The 13,409-nt window shown below is 59.8% G+C and overlaps 2 protein-coding genes across 2 annotated transcripts in view; one reads left to right on the forward strand and one right to left on the reverse strand.

The window, feature by feature from the left end:
- RECQL5 (RecQ protein-like 5) overlaps positions 1–8,176 on the forward strand; it is a 38,831-nt gene extending 30,655 nt beyond the window's left edge. Inside the window, exons 8-19 of the mRNA XM_006869576.1 lie at positions 4,647–4,865; positions 5,030–5,129; positions 5,275–5,311; positions 5,426–5,484; positions 5,566–5,639; positions 5,952–6,045; positions 6,241–6,378; positions 6,599–7,080; positions 7,223–7,313; positions 7,578–7,802; positions 7,916–7,985; positions 8,076–8,176. Coding sequence (XP_006869638.1) covers positions 4,647–4,865; positions 5,030–5,129; positions 5,275–5,311; positions 5,426–5,484; positions 5,566–5,639; positions 5,952–6,045; positions 6,241–6,378; positions 6,599–7,080; positions 7,223–7,313; positions 7,578–7,802; positions 7,916–7,985; positions 8,076–8,176 — 1,690 coding nt within the window. The remainder of the gene's footprint in view (positions 1–4,646; positions 4,866–5,029; positions 5,130–5,274; positions 5,312–5,425; positions 5,485–5,565; positions 5,640–5,951; positions 6,046–6,240; positions 6,379–6,598; positions 7,081–7,222; positions 7,314–7,577; positions 7,803–7,915; positions 7,986–8,075) is intronic.
- A 723-nt stretch (positions 8,177–8,899) lies between these two features.
- Positions 8,900–13,277, reverse strand: LOC102813845 (unconventional myosin-XV-like). Its single transcript, XM_006869674.1, has 15 exons — positions 13,234–13,277; positions 13,047–13,110; positions 12,886–12,958; positions 12,256–12,332; positions 11,026–11,099; positions 10,817–10,932; positions 10,634–10,728; positions 10,462–10,539; positions 10,286–10,382; positions 10,033–10,178; positions 9,831–9,946; positions 9,504–9,637; positions 9,263–9,396; positions 9,046–9,186; positions 8,900–8,959 (listed from the first exon to the last, which is right to left on the reverse strand). Exons 1-15 carry the CDS (start codon positions 13,275–13,277, stop codon positions 8,900–8,902), a joined length of 1,449 nt encoding a protein of 482 aa, XP_006869736.1.
- Positions 13,278–13,409: the final 132 nt, after the last annotated feature.

Genomic DNA, 13,409 nt, shown 5'->3' on the forward strand with positions numbered 1-13,409 from the left:
GAGGGAGGTGGGGTGTAACTGATTGATAGGGGGTGCTGTGGAGAGGGAGGTGGGTGTAGCTGATACAGGGTGCTGTGGGGAGGGAGGTGGGGTGTAGCTGATTGATAGGGGGTGCTGTGGAGAGGGAGGTGGGTGTAGCTGATAGATAGGGGGTGCTGTGGGGAGGGAGGTGGGGTGTAGCTGATAGGGGGTGCTGTGGAGAGGGAGGTGGGGTGTAGCTGATAGATAGGGGGTGCTGTGGGGAGGGAGGTGGGGTTTCCTCTCCCTTGGGCAGGACTCTACTAGTCAGATTCTCCTAGCTTCTTTGTCACCTCACCCCTAGGTTAGTTTTCCCTGAGAAGCAGATTAGGGTCCCAGTTGTCCAATGGCACAAGGCAGGCCATGGTAGAATATCTCGGGCCTCCATTCTACCATCTTCCTTCTACATGGAGGAAATTGAGGCCTGGAGGGACAAAGTGACTTGGCCATGTCACACGGCAAGAAAGGGGGCCAACTGTAGCCAGGGACTCGTGCACATGTGCAGAGCTGGTCTTCACACCTGCCGCCTCACTCTGGCTTTTTCAGCCAACTGGTTCCAGGCCTGAGAGACCTAGGGTAGCCCCATGAGGAAACTCCTCGGACCAGTAGTGGGGGTGAAAGGTAGGAGCCAACTGTGGGCTCCCGTGTCCGAGGTTGGGAGAGGCAGAGGGCACCCCTGTGAGTGAGAAGTGCTGTGGAGAGCTGGTCAGTGTGAGGGCCATACTCTCTGAGAAGGGAGAAGAAGCCTGGCCAAGACGTCATTTGCTGGGCAGCAAAGGCAGAGTGGTGGATCAGAAGCTTTGGCGAGAAAGCCAGCCATCTGGAGGTTTGAAGCTGGGAACTATGGGAAGAGTGTCAGTCCACACCATGGCTTTTCATCCAGGGCCTCTTCAGAGCCGACTATTGAACTCAGCTGCTCGGTCTGACCCGTGAGCAGGAGACAGCTGTTCTGCCTGCTCTGCTTTCTGATGGTTTCCTGTGAGTCAGATTGAGCCTCTGGGGACTGTCCTTCTGAAGGGGTCCAGCCCCCGTCCTACTCCTGCACTGGGAGGGGGCACATTCCTACAGGCCCCCAGCCAGTCTCCCCAGCAGGCTATTTACAGTGAAGCCACGGGCACGTCTGATGTCTGCCTGCTCAATATAACTCAAGGTCAGGTGACTGAATGGCATGTGCCCTGGGGGGAGCTCTGGCCTCAGTCCAGCTGCCTGCCCTGGTCCCCTTGGCCTCTAGATCTGGAGGGAGGAAGGCTGGGAAGCCTGACTGGGCTACTAGCAATTCTGTATTTTTCCAGTCTTTCTGTCTCAGGGTCACCTCACACCTCTTCCAGAACCCTACTTCCTGCCACAAACCAAGGAGACCATGCTGGTGCCTGCCTCAGAGTTTCTGAGGTTCTCACAGGTTTGGCAGCCCCAAGCCGTGGAAGGGAGAGTGGCCTCCCCACCTGCCTTCTGGAGCCCCTGAGGGTACTCTCGGCAGAGGAAACAGGGAACAGGGCCGGGGAGCTGGCAGAGCCTAGGGGACATTCCTTGGTGTGGCATCTGCAGGCACAGAGAGCCTCATGGTGGAGCCAACGGCTTCATGGGTGCGGGCACTCCTGTCTCCTCCTGCATACCAGTGCCCGTACCCATGAGGAGTGTGTGCTAGGACCGATAAGGATAAGTGCTGTGACCTTGGAGGCTCAGGGCCCCTGGACTGCTTGCTTCCAGCAGTGTGTTGTCATTATGGGGCCCTGTGATACGTTATCTAGAGGAACTGCTAGAAAGAGGCAGAACGACAGTTGTGGGAGACTGTGGGCCCGGAGGTACCGCGCTGAATGTGTGATGCTCCCTTCCTTCCTCGCTCTGCGTCAAGATGGGGGCGTTACCACTCACTTCCTCATAATCCCCCTCATCCCACCTGTAGCTTTTCTGGGCAGGGGGACCTTCCCCATGGCTACTGGCTGGGGCATCCTCCCAGTTTAGAGAACCTGGTCAAGAAGGGATCCCACAGCAGACCTCCACCTGTCCTGTGGGCACAGAGGCACAAACCCGACACCGCCTGAGTGGTTTACAGACACACACCAACAAGTGTTGTGGCAGCTCCCACTGTACCCCCTCCCCCAGACCAGCTCTGTCCCTGGTCAGCCATGTGCTTCCCTTTGGTGCCGGAGACCAGCCAGGGCCAAACCCACAGTCTCCCCCAGCCAAGAGCTCTTGGGCTGAACCTTGGTTTCCTGTCTCCCTGCTGTTGTTTTCCTCTCTTATTAGATCCCATTTGGGGGCGTGGCAGAGGGGGCTGAGCCTGGCCTGAGGACAGGGAGGAGGAGGAAGCAGCAGAGGATCCAGGGTCCTAATGGGGGCTGCTTGCAGTACCAGCCCCAAAGTGGTGGCAGCAGAGCGCAGACACTGGCTGTGGGGGTACCTGGCCCTTCAGCCTCACTTACATGGTCACCTTGCCCCACCCATTCCTGAGGCTCACAGGACCTAAGTGGGCCGATGCTGGCAGGAGTGGTTGGCCAGAACCACTGTGGACCCTGGGCCTTGGTCCTGTAGAAGGTTGGGCCAGGACATCCTCCTGAAAAGAAAACCTTAGCCCAACCTGCCCAGTAAGCAGAGGGGGGAAGCCTGCCTTGAACGGGGAGCTTCCTTGGTCCCTGTCCAGAGATTCCAACCAGGTGTACCCCCAGGTGCCTTCTCCCTGTGCTCATGAGTCACCCGATGCTCCCTAACTTCACCCACTCACCTGGGACTCAGGTGTTGGGGTTGGGGTGCCCCACGTACCTAGCCACCACGCTCCTCCACCCTTGATTGTCACCTCTTCGTTTTCGTACTTCCACCTCCAACTTCCTCCATGGACACCTCTTTCCTGGCCCCTCAGGGTCTCCCCTCCTGGGGAGCCTCGCTGACAGCCAGCTGCTGTCCCAGCCTCAGCTTTTGTGTTGATGGTCGTCCTGGAGACCCTAGTGTCAGATTGCACTGGCGGTGGGCTGTGCCCCTAGCACCGCCACTCCATTTCAAGGGCCACTGCTGGTGCTGGCCTCTTCCAGAGGGCTTTTCTCCCTCCCTGTCCCCACCCTCTCCCCGCCCTCGGCCCTGCCCGCCTTCTGCCATGTGTGGCTGGCTGTGTGCAGCTGATGGAAGGCAGACAGGACCCCAGGGAGGGTCCTGAGGTGGGGGGGAGGAAGGGAGGGGCAGGGACCTGAGCAGCAGTGCCAGCTTTGCCCTGCTCCCCCCTCCCCCAGACTCCATAACCCCCCACACCTTGTCCCTCAGGCCACTCCCTGCCAGGGCCTCCCAATGGCCTCTCCTGGGAAGGAAAATGAAGTGGATGAACTGTCAGACCTCCCAGGTTGAGCTCCCAGGGACGCCTCCTGCCTCCCTGACATCAAAAGGCAACTCAGGGAAGAACTTGGGCGTCTTGCAGGCGCAGGGAGGAGAGAAAGGAAACCGCTGGCTCTCAGTGCCAAAGCCAGCGTCGCTGGGGCTGGGCATCTGCAGGGCCATCCTCTGTTGGCACCTGATCAGACCTGTGTCTGGTCATGCTAACCAGCAGTCCAGCCACACCCCAACCAGTGAGAAGAGACCCCAGCCCGCTGTCTGGAGCCCTTCCAGTCTCAGCACAAAACCCCAGTGAGTCATGGTAGACTGGAGGGGGGCTGCAGGGAAACAGCCGGCCTGCGGCCACTACCCTCCCCCCCCCCCCAGGGATGCCACAGACTGAGTGAGCAGGACAGGCAGCCACTGTATAGATGACCCACTTTGAGGAGGGGGGCTTGAAGGGTGCAGACCACAGTGAACACAGGAGAGATCCTGAGTGAGCCAAGCTGAGGGGAAGAACCCCCTCTGGTGGCCGTGGCCTGAGCTGCTGTCTGAGCTCTAGTCTGGCCTCAGAGCCCCTTCTCCACTTGGCTAACTAAACAAAGTGAAGCTGATTAATTTTTGTCCTTGGAATTTTTGTCTTGGCCTCCCAAATGTCATCTGTGGCCCCAACCAAACTCACTTTGAGAGGAGTTCAATCAGAGCCTTTGACAGAAATTGGTCTTGTCCCTGGGCCTTGATGCTCACCTGGTATCTCCGCACCCCAGATAACCGAAGTGGTTACTGTCAGGGTCTCCTCCTGGGCCGTCTTAGGATTGACTGCTGCCTCCACCCTTGGCAATCGTAGGAGTCGCAGAGCCTCATGGGGCTGTTCTCGGCTGTCACCCACGAAGCGACAGTCGGGAGGTGAGATGAGGAGACTCCAGTTGGGCCCTCACCACGGCTCACTGTCAGGGCCACCTGAGTCCCAGTGTGTAGCAGCTTGGTGTGACAACGAGGAAAAGACCGACAAGAGACAGAAGCAAAGCAAGTTACTGGGGGCAGAGAAACCACCTCTGGCTGCCCCTCCTTCTGTTCCCAAACCAGGGTGGAGACAGGAACCAAGCAGCCCTTGCTGTGTGCCAGGCCTCGGGCAGAGCATCGTTTAGTTTCTATTTGGTGGGCCCATGTTTTCCCCCAAGGACACACCTGAGGCCAGAGGGGGAAGCCCTGGAGAAGCGGGAGAGAGCAGGGTCCAAGTATGAGGTGGGCAGAATCAAGCTGCCTGGTGGGGCTCAAAAGAGGTGAGGCAGGTCAAGTGGCACCCCTAACCCCTGCCCTGCCCCCCCTAGATGCCGCCATGCTGCCATTGCCAAGTACTTTGGGGATGTGCCCCCCACCTGCACCCGAGGCTGTGACCACTGCCAGAACCCCACAGCCGTACGGAGGCAGCTGGATGCTGTGGAGCACAGTAGCACCTGGGTCAGGACCTACATCGGGCCCTCGAAGAGCAATGACTTGGACCCCGAGCTGTACGAGGGAGGCCGCAGGGGTTGCAGAGGCTTTAGCAGGTGAGGGGCGATGAGGCCGGGACCCTGCCTACTGTGGAGAGTCATCAAACCAATGCCACCATCCCATCCGCCCTGGCCTCCGGTTGGACCTAGACCTCATGGCGAGCTGAGAAATCTGGTGGGGGACAATTTGCCAGAGACCAGGTTTGGGGCTGCTCACACAGGTATGATGAAGACTCCGGAGGCAGCGAGGATGAGGGCCGAGATGAGGCCCACAAGCGGGAATGGAGTTTCTTCTATCAGAAGCAGATGCAGCTACGCAGGGTGTGTGTGAGAGGGCCAGGGGAGGAGGTCTGCGGGTAGTAGGGATGTGGGTGACCCCTGCTGCTGCCCACACCTTTAGCCCCTGGTCTAACCTGGAAACTGCCCTATGGGGGGGCACCTTACGGGCTCTTCGTGACTCTTCTAGGGCAAAGACCCTAAGAAAGAAGAATTTGTACTCCCAGGTGAGGACAGGGTTACCCCGGGCTCGTGGGCTGTCGGGGTGAGAGATGATGGGCGGGCAGTTGGAGCAGGCCTCACAGATGGTCGTGTGGAAGTGCCCACCCCTCTTTCTCTAGATGAGGACTGTCCCCTAAAAGAAGCTTCCAGCAGGAAGATCCCCAGACTCACTGTGAAGGTATGAGGTGGGCACATCCTTACCTCCCCCCAACTCCCCTCAGCCTCGGGTCTCATGCAGTCCACTCCTTCTCCTGGACAGGCCCGAGAGCACTGTCTCCGGCTCCTGGAGGAGGCGCTGAGCAGTAACCGCCAGGCAGCAGGTGCCCCTGAGAGGTGAGTGTCTGGATGGTAAAGGCTGTGGGCATGGCCAGCTCTCTCCAAGCTTTCGTCCCTTTGGAGACCACAGGACCCCCACCCCAGACCTCTCCCCTGGCATGTCTAGCTACCCCCTCCCCAAATTGTGTCCCATCCTACTCCTAGGAGAAGTGAGACCTCACCGCGTTACTAGGGAGCAGGGTTAGCCACATCTGAGCAGTGGCCAGTGGTTTCTGATGCCATTCCCGGGGTCCCCAGGGAGGACCTGGCAGGAGCTCAGCAGGGATCTGGCTCAAACCTGCCTGATATCTGGCTCTCCTTCCCCCACAGAGTGGACCTCCAGGCCCAGGCTGTGGAGCTGGAGCATGAGGTGTTTCGGAACAACAAGGTGGCCAACCTCTACAAGGCCGGCGTGCTGAAGAAGGTGGGCCTGGGGCTCAGGCAGCCCCCAGCCTGAGGAGCCTGACTCCTCTCCTTTGCCAGCTGATACTGTGTGGACCAGAACTGGTCTAGTGTCCAGTTGCCTGGAGCCATGGGCCACAGAAACCTACTTGGGGGAGGCTGGGCCAGTTTTGGGGAGAAGCTAGTGGCCCCTATGTCCCTTCTGTCCCTATCCTAGGTGGCTGAGCTCCATAAAGCCTCCAAGGACGGGCAGCTGTACTCTGCTGTGGGAGGTAGAGCCAAGAGCAGCGGAGGCCAGGCTAGGCCCCCAGAGCCCAGTGAGCACGACATCCTGCCAGCCTCCCAGGTGTACTCGGTGCGTGGTGACCCGGGTCCCCTTTGCCCACTCCTGGCCTCAAACCCAGGGGTGCCCAGGGGAGACTCACTCACATCCCCACTGCCAGCCACATCCTGCTTCCTGTTTTCCCATCTTCCTGCCCACATGTCCAGAGTCCAGCCCAGTGGGGCCATAGCTGGACTAGCCCATGAGTGGGCCCCCAGAGGTCTGGTAGTCTAATCCTCTTTCCTCCTTGCAGCTCAAAACCAAGCGGGTGGGAGCTGGCTTCACCAAGGGTGCCTGCATATTCCAGACAGCCACGGAGCTCATGGAGAGGATGCAGACTGAGACACCAGCCCTCCAGCCCCTTCAGGGGGGCCAGCAGGAGCCCCCCAGGCAGCTGTGCAGCCTCCAGGCTGAGGATAGGGCTGAGCCCCTCCCTGAGCCCAGAGGAGCTGACCCTGGAGGGAGTGCTGAGAGCTGGAGGCCCTCCCCAGAGAAGAAGGCCAAAGAGCCCTCCAGGGGCAGCCCCCTGACCAAGGCCCGCACCAAGAGGAAACGGCAGCTCCTGGCTGAAGCAGCCCGCAAGGACTCTCAGAACATCGCCCGTTTCTGCCAAAGGGTGGAGAACTCGTCAGGCACCCCACCGGCCCCGGAGCTGTTTATAGGGGAGGACAATGGAGCCCTAGAGCATTTGGCCACCCCTCTGAACACTGAGGAGCCCCCCAGGGATGGGCAAAGGTGAGAGCATGGGTGTGCTGGGATCCTCCACAATACCACATTGGCTACCCGGGTCAAGCACAGGGCTTGTTCCTGAGGCAGCCTACGGGCAGCCTGGCAGCAGGAGCACCTGGAACGCTGACTTCTACTCTTTCCTGGCCAGTGCGCGTCCACACAGTGACCAGACGCCCCCTGGAGCCCTACCCACACCCACACAGGAGAGTCAGAGGGGCAAGCGGCCCAGACCCCAGCAGGTACGGTAGGACCAGGCCCCACCAGAAGGGAGGTGGCATGAACCAGGCCACTCTCGGTGTCCCAGTGCATGGCTGAGATGCTGCTCATAGCAGCAGACACGGCTGGGCTGCGGGACAGGAGAAACCACATCCATCCATGTCTCTAGTACAGCTGAGGGACAGGCTGGAGGGACCCGTAGGTGCAGAGGACCAGTCTTCCCGAAGTGAGGGGAGAGGCCAGTGAAAGAGAGCCTGGGAGTGACCCTCCATGGTGTCTCTGTCCAGGAGCCCACAGACAGCCTGGCTCAGAAGAAGGCTCGCTCCTCAGTCAAGCCCTGTTCCTCCACTGAAGCCACGGATAGCATATCAGCCAGGGCCCCGGATGTCATGCACCTCGCAGTCTCCGGCCCCCAGCAGCTCCCAGGCCCACACATCTCTCTGAAAGAGACGGCCAGTGTTGTGGTCAAGAGCCTCACCCCTTTCTACAAGCAGGGCAAGTTTGCGTCCAAGGTAAGGGGCCGGGGGTGCTCTGCCCATCCCTGGCCCGGGAGACCTGGGAGGGGTGTGGGAGCCACTCCAGCCTTCCCTGAGGTCGGCCACTCCCCCACCCTCTGCTGTGCTAGGAGCTGTTCAAAGGCTTTGCCCGCCATCTCTCACACCTGCTGACTCAGGCGGCCTCCCCTGGAGGGAGCGGTGAGTACCCGAGCACCTGCACAGTCAGGATATGGGATGGGGGCTGTGCAGGGAGGAAACTGTCCTCACACCTCCCTCCCCTGAATCCAGTGACAGAGGAGGCCCACAACCTCATCAGGCATTTCTTCCAAGGCCGGACCCGGTGTGAGAGTGCTGGCGACTGGCAGGGCCTGGCTGGCCCTCAGCGATGACTGAGTGGCGAGTGCACCCCCTGGGACTGTGTGGTGGGGAAGGGAGAGGTGGGCAGACCTGCCCCCACCAGGGATCACCTTTTCTCAGGGTCTTCTAACCACACCTTGCCTTGGGGGTGGCTCCAGCCCACTTTTCTCTCTGCTTGTGAAGCCAGAGCCACCCGCCTCACCTGCCCCTCATGGCAGTGCTCCAATGAGAAGGTGGCCAGGTTTGCATTGGGGCTGAGGCTCCCTGCTGCTCACAGGCCCCCCCCAACCCCCCCTCTGTCCTCTGAGATGTTTGTCTGTAGTCTAGTCCCTGGCTGTAGAACCCGTGGGGACCGGGCCCTCCTCTCCTGCCCCCTGCTCTGAGGTGTTTACACGGGAATAAAGTCCTGCTTGTGCACACGCACACACATACACACACATCCCTCAGCAGCTTTATTCCAGCAGCTCCGCTCCCAGGACTGGGTTCCTGCTGAGGTTGAGTGGGGGTGGCAGCCTGGGCTGCGTGGGCATTTTCCTCAGACTGGGCAGCATCAGGTGTCTGAGCTGTCCCTCCAACGTAGGTCAGCCCCCCCGCAACACGTCCCCCCCACCCCAGGGGGAAATCTGTCTGCTCGCTGTCCCGGCGATGGCTCATGGCAGCCCCTGCCTCCCAGCCAACACATGATCCAGTCAGGCAGTGACATCCAGGTGTGCCCTGGCCGGGGAAGGACCCTGCTGGTCCCAGCCCCTCGCCCTTTAGTGGGTGCCGCTGTTGCTGTCCAGCAGAAAGGCGATGGTGTGCTGCAGTTCCTGGGCCTGTGGGCAGCTAGGTCAGTAGAGCTCGCCCTCTGGAGCCTGGCCGCTCCTGCCCCCCCGTGGCAGGCCTAGCTCAGGGCCCTCACCTGTGGCAGCTCAAACCAGATGGTGCGGGGGCTGTCGGCCGAGCCATAGTTGAGCTCCAGGCCCGGGGCCCCCTCCTCCTCCTGGGGGCTTAGCAAGTGGAGCCGCTGTATGTCATTGAGGGCGATGGAGCAGCAGGGAATCTGTGGGTAGGTGGGAAAGGGTCACCAGAGGTCCTGGTGGGAGGAGGGCCCCGGGCAGGGGCGGGGCTCTGCCCACCTGGGAGTTGGGGTCCATGAGGATCAGGTCCTGGCAGTTGAGCCCCAGGAGGCAAGGCCTGGGCAGGGTGAGCTCACTCACACGCAGCACGGTGTACACAGTGTAGCCATAGAGGGGCAGCCGGGTCACGGCCTCTGGAGATGAGAGGGCAGGCGTCTGACTGTGTGGGACTTGGCAGGAACTGCCCTACTTGTCCCCCAGGCGGGAGCAGCCGCCTCTGCAGCCCTGTGCCCAGACCCACCAAGGAAGCTGATCTGTGCGTCCAGGGGGCTGTGCAGATGCAGCTGCCTCAGCTCCTGCTCCATCTGGCCCTTCACAGTGGGCATGTGCACCTGGGCCTGCAGCTGCTTCGGCACATAAAGCAGCAGGTCTTGCCTAGGACACAGGTCAGGTCAGCTTGGCCCGTGGCCACTGATCCGGTGCAGGGCTGGGCATACAGTAGGCGCTAACTGAGCAAGTGGCTCCAGAGTCGGGTAGTAGAGTGGTTGGCAGGTGGCCAGCCTGCTCTAGGCCCTCTGCTCAAGGCCTCTTGGTGGGCGTTGGTTGGAGGGTACAGGTGCACACTCACTCTGAGGGGGGCTCCTTGGCAGTCCTGCTGAGGTGCTGTAGGGCCGCCAGGTGGGCGATCCTGGCGTCTGGCTGAGTGCCCACTAGCAGCTTCCCCTGGAGGTAGTCCCGCAGCACCTGAAGGTAAGCAGTAAGAGGGGCTCAGGGGTCCCGGGGCCAGGGTGGCCCTCCAACTGCCCAGCACCCAGTAGCAGGTGGCTGACCTGGCAGTAGTGGATGCCAATGTAGGTGGGATGGTCGAAATGCAGTGGGGTCTTCCAGCCCAGCCGCCAGCTATGCAGGCTCAAGTCCTGGTTCACCATCACGTTGTTGAGGTACTCGCGGGGCCGCAGGGGTCGAACCAGGTCACCTGCCATGGGGGACCCACAGTCCACAGCCCGCCCCACCACCAGTCACCCACGGTGTGGACTCTGCTCCTGTCGGGAGCAGGAGAGGATGTGGGGGGTGGTGACTCACCGTCTCCTTTGATGAGGAAGAGAGCAAACTCCTGCACTTCCTGAGGGTCCGTGACACCCATGTGTTCACACAACTCCGTCAGCACATCTGCAGTCACCTGGAGCGTGGACAGGCCGGGATGGGAGTGGGGGCTCTCCCTGTTCCCCCACTCCTACCCCTTGGTGACCCGTTCTCACAGTGAACATCTGGATGTTGGTCCTGTAGTCCACGTCCCCCGGCAGGTGAACCAGAAGCATGCGGACCACTTGGCCTTTCTGCGAGGCAGGGTGTGGGTCAGAATCTACCAGCAGATGGGCCCAGCGCAACCCCCGGGGATCCCAGGAGCCCATCCACCTGCACCCCCAATACCAAGAAGGCCTGCATTTCCCCAGGCTGGGGCAACCGTTGGCGCCCCCCGTATTTGACTGTGCGCTGGAGGTGCTCTTGGCTGCTCCGGGCCAGTTCTGTAGAGGAGCCGGATAGGGGTCAGAGCACCCTTGTAGCCCCCACTCCTGCCAAGCACCCACCTTCCTACCCCCCACCCCCAGGCACCTTGGCTCGGGCCTGCATCCTGCAGGAACTTGGTCACATAAGGCATCAGGGTGGTAGAGGGTGGGAAGAAGCCCGTGAGGAGGCTGAGGAAGCTCCAACCTTGGGCACTGTTTTCCCTGTGAGCAGAGTACTGGACTTCAGGCTGTCAATTCCAAGCATCCTAATCCAGTGAGGCCCTGAGCCCACCCCAGTAGGCACCCCCCACTCACGGCTGGGGGTGTCCTGTGACCTGCTTGATGACCTGGCAGTAAATCTCGTCCCTGAGGTTCTCCTCCTGGCAGAGCTGTGGAGACAGGAGGCACAGGGGGATGTTCTGAAGTCAGGAACACAGCTGGGGCATTGACACAGCTGAGGTGATACCAGCGACCCTCTCAGCAACATCTACACAGCTGGTCACTTTTTCTTCTTTGTCCCTAATTTTTTCTCTTTCCTTGGCTCCGGGGATTCCCCCCTTGCTGCTCTGCCACCTCATCTGTCCCATCATCCTTGCCAGCTCCACCTAATCTCCTGACCCTCCAGGCATGGCCAAGCCCTTGAGTCTCTGCACTCGCACTCGGTCAGCACAGAACTCCTGGGCACTTCCTCCAGTGACCTCTCCCCTGGACTTCCAAGCCCCCTGCTAGGTGGTGGTGTGCCGTGGGGTCAGTTCCGACTCACAGCAACCCTCTGTAGAGTTTCCGAGGCTGTAAATCTCTACAGGAGCAGAAAGCCTCATTTTTCTCTCACGGAGCAAACTGGTAAATTTGAACTGCTGACCTTTCAGTTAATAGCCCTGCACACAATCTGCTATGCTACCAGGGATCCTTAAGTCCCCTGCTTGGAGATGTGGATTTCAGACCAAACACATCCATAATAGACACCTCCACCACCCAGACCTTCTCTCCTTCTTATTCAAGAAGGTGGTGACGGGCTGAATTTGGAGTTAACCTTGGTTGGCCTCCCCTCCCCAACACTTCCCACTTCTCCCCACCAGTGCTGGGATCACACCCCCATAATCTGAACAAGAGAGTAATCCTGCTAACTGAAGCAGAACCTCTGTGAAGCCTTCAGCGTTTCCTTATATCTCAAAATCCCCAAATCCTCCCTGTCCCACCGCTCTGGTGTCCGGATGCTTTTGCCTGTGACCACATGGTTGGTTCTCTCCTGATTTCTGCTCCAGTCATGGCTGACCACAAAGCCCAGAGTCACATGGGAGCTAAGAATAGAATGATATGCATAACCACAGCCTGTATCCCCACTTTATTATCACGGTCAGTAATACCGGCACAAGACAGTATCTGCTGCTGACTCCTCCCACTGGGCTAACAGCACTGCTTTGTTACCACAAGGCCCCAGCAGGCAGCAGGTGTTCAGTACGTGTGGGGAGAGGGAGGGCACCCCCCACAGCCCAGGCTGGAGGGCTGATGGGCCTCCAGCTGTGGCACACAAAGGTCACTCACCTTTAGCAGCTTGTAAAGCAACTCCAGCTTGTCCTTGCCCCGGGGCTTAGGCTGGTCCCCCATGAACTGCATCAGAGCTGCCAGCAGGAGAGGAGGTAGAAGGGGAAGGCACTGGCACTCACCCAGTGCCCATTCACACTGCTGCTACCCTCAAAACCAGGGCTCCGAACTGGTTCATTCCAGTACGACCTATTGAGAAGGTTTCCTTCCACCAGACAGACTGATTCCCTGTCTCCCAGGTGATTCTTAAAGATCCCCAGATGGTTCTTTGGTATATGTGGGGATCTCCTTACAATGTTGATTCTGATTTAGTGTATCTGAGAGTAAAAGGTTAAGTTCTCAGCAAGGGGGCACACTGGAATGAACAGGTTTGAAGCTTTGCTCAAATTGTACATGCGCTAAGCAGGGAGCCATGCCCCAACTTTACCTCGAGGACCTAATGCTCTGGGAGATAAGGGTGCTCAAGGCCTAGAGCTGCCAGCTCCCTCCCTTCCTGTCCACCACAGATAGGAGAAGTGCTTGAGGGCCTCCCATAGAAGTTTCCAAATAGGCAGAGCCAGAAGGGGCCATGGATCCCAGAGCTTCAGGCAAACCACCCAGCCCCAGACATCCGGCCAGGCTGTCGCTCACCCTGGAAACTTTCCACAGCCTGCTTGTTAGTGTTCTCGTCACTGATACAGATGAGTGATTCTGGGATGGGTCCCTGTAGCCACAGAGATGGACCGTGGCCCTGGGGTCCACATAAAGCTGAGGAAGCACAGGGTCAGCTCCGCCCCACCACTCCCCCTCACCTTGGTGAACTGCACCAGGCTGGCTACAGCCGTCCCCTCGTCAATTCCACCTGTAGGGTCCAGCCTGCAGGGACAGAGGGACGACAGCCCTGCTTGCTGGGCCCTCCCACCCTCAGTCCAGACTTTGTAAGGGACAATGGTGGGAGCCTGGTGGCTGTGAGCCGAGAGGTAGGAGTGAGGCACTCACAAGGCCTGGGGCTTCCGGAAGAAGTGCAGGGCAAATTCCTGCATGGTGTAGCTGTGGGAATTGGCTGACAGAGATGTGTAGATTGCTGAGGGCAGACTGGCAGCCTCCAAGTTCTCGCTGTGAGTCGGGCTCCCGGGCTTCAAAGGGTGCTGGGAGCACAGAAGACTTGCTGCCAC

The sequence above is a fragment of the Chrysochloris asiatica genome, unplaced genomic scaffold, assembly GCF_000296735.1.
Source record: "Chrysochloris asiatica unplaced genomic scaffold, ChrAsi1.0 scaffold00132, whole genome shotgun sequence".
In the NCBI taxonomy this organism is placed as follows: domain Eukaryota; kingdom Metazoa; phylum Chordata; class Mammalia; order Afrosoricida; family Chrysochloridae; genus Chrysochloris; species Chrysochloris asiatica.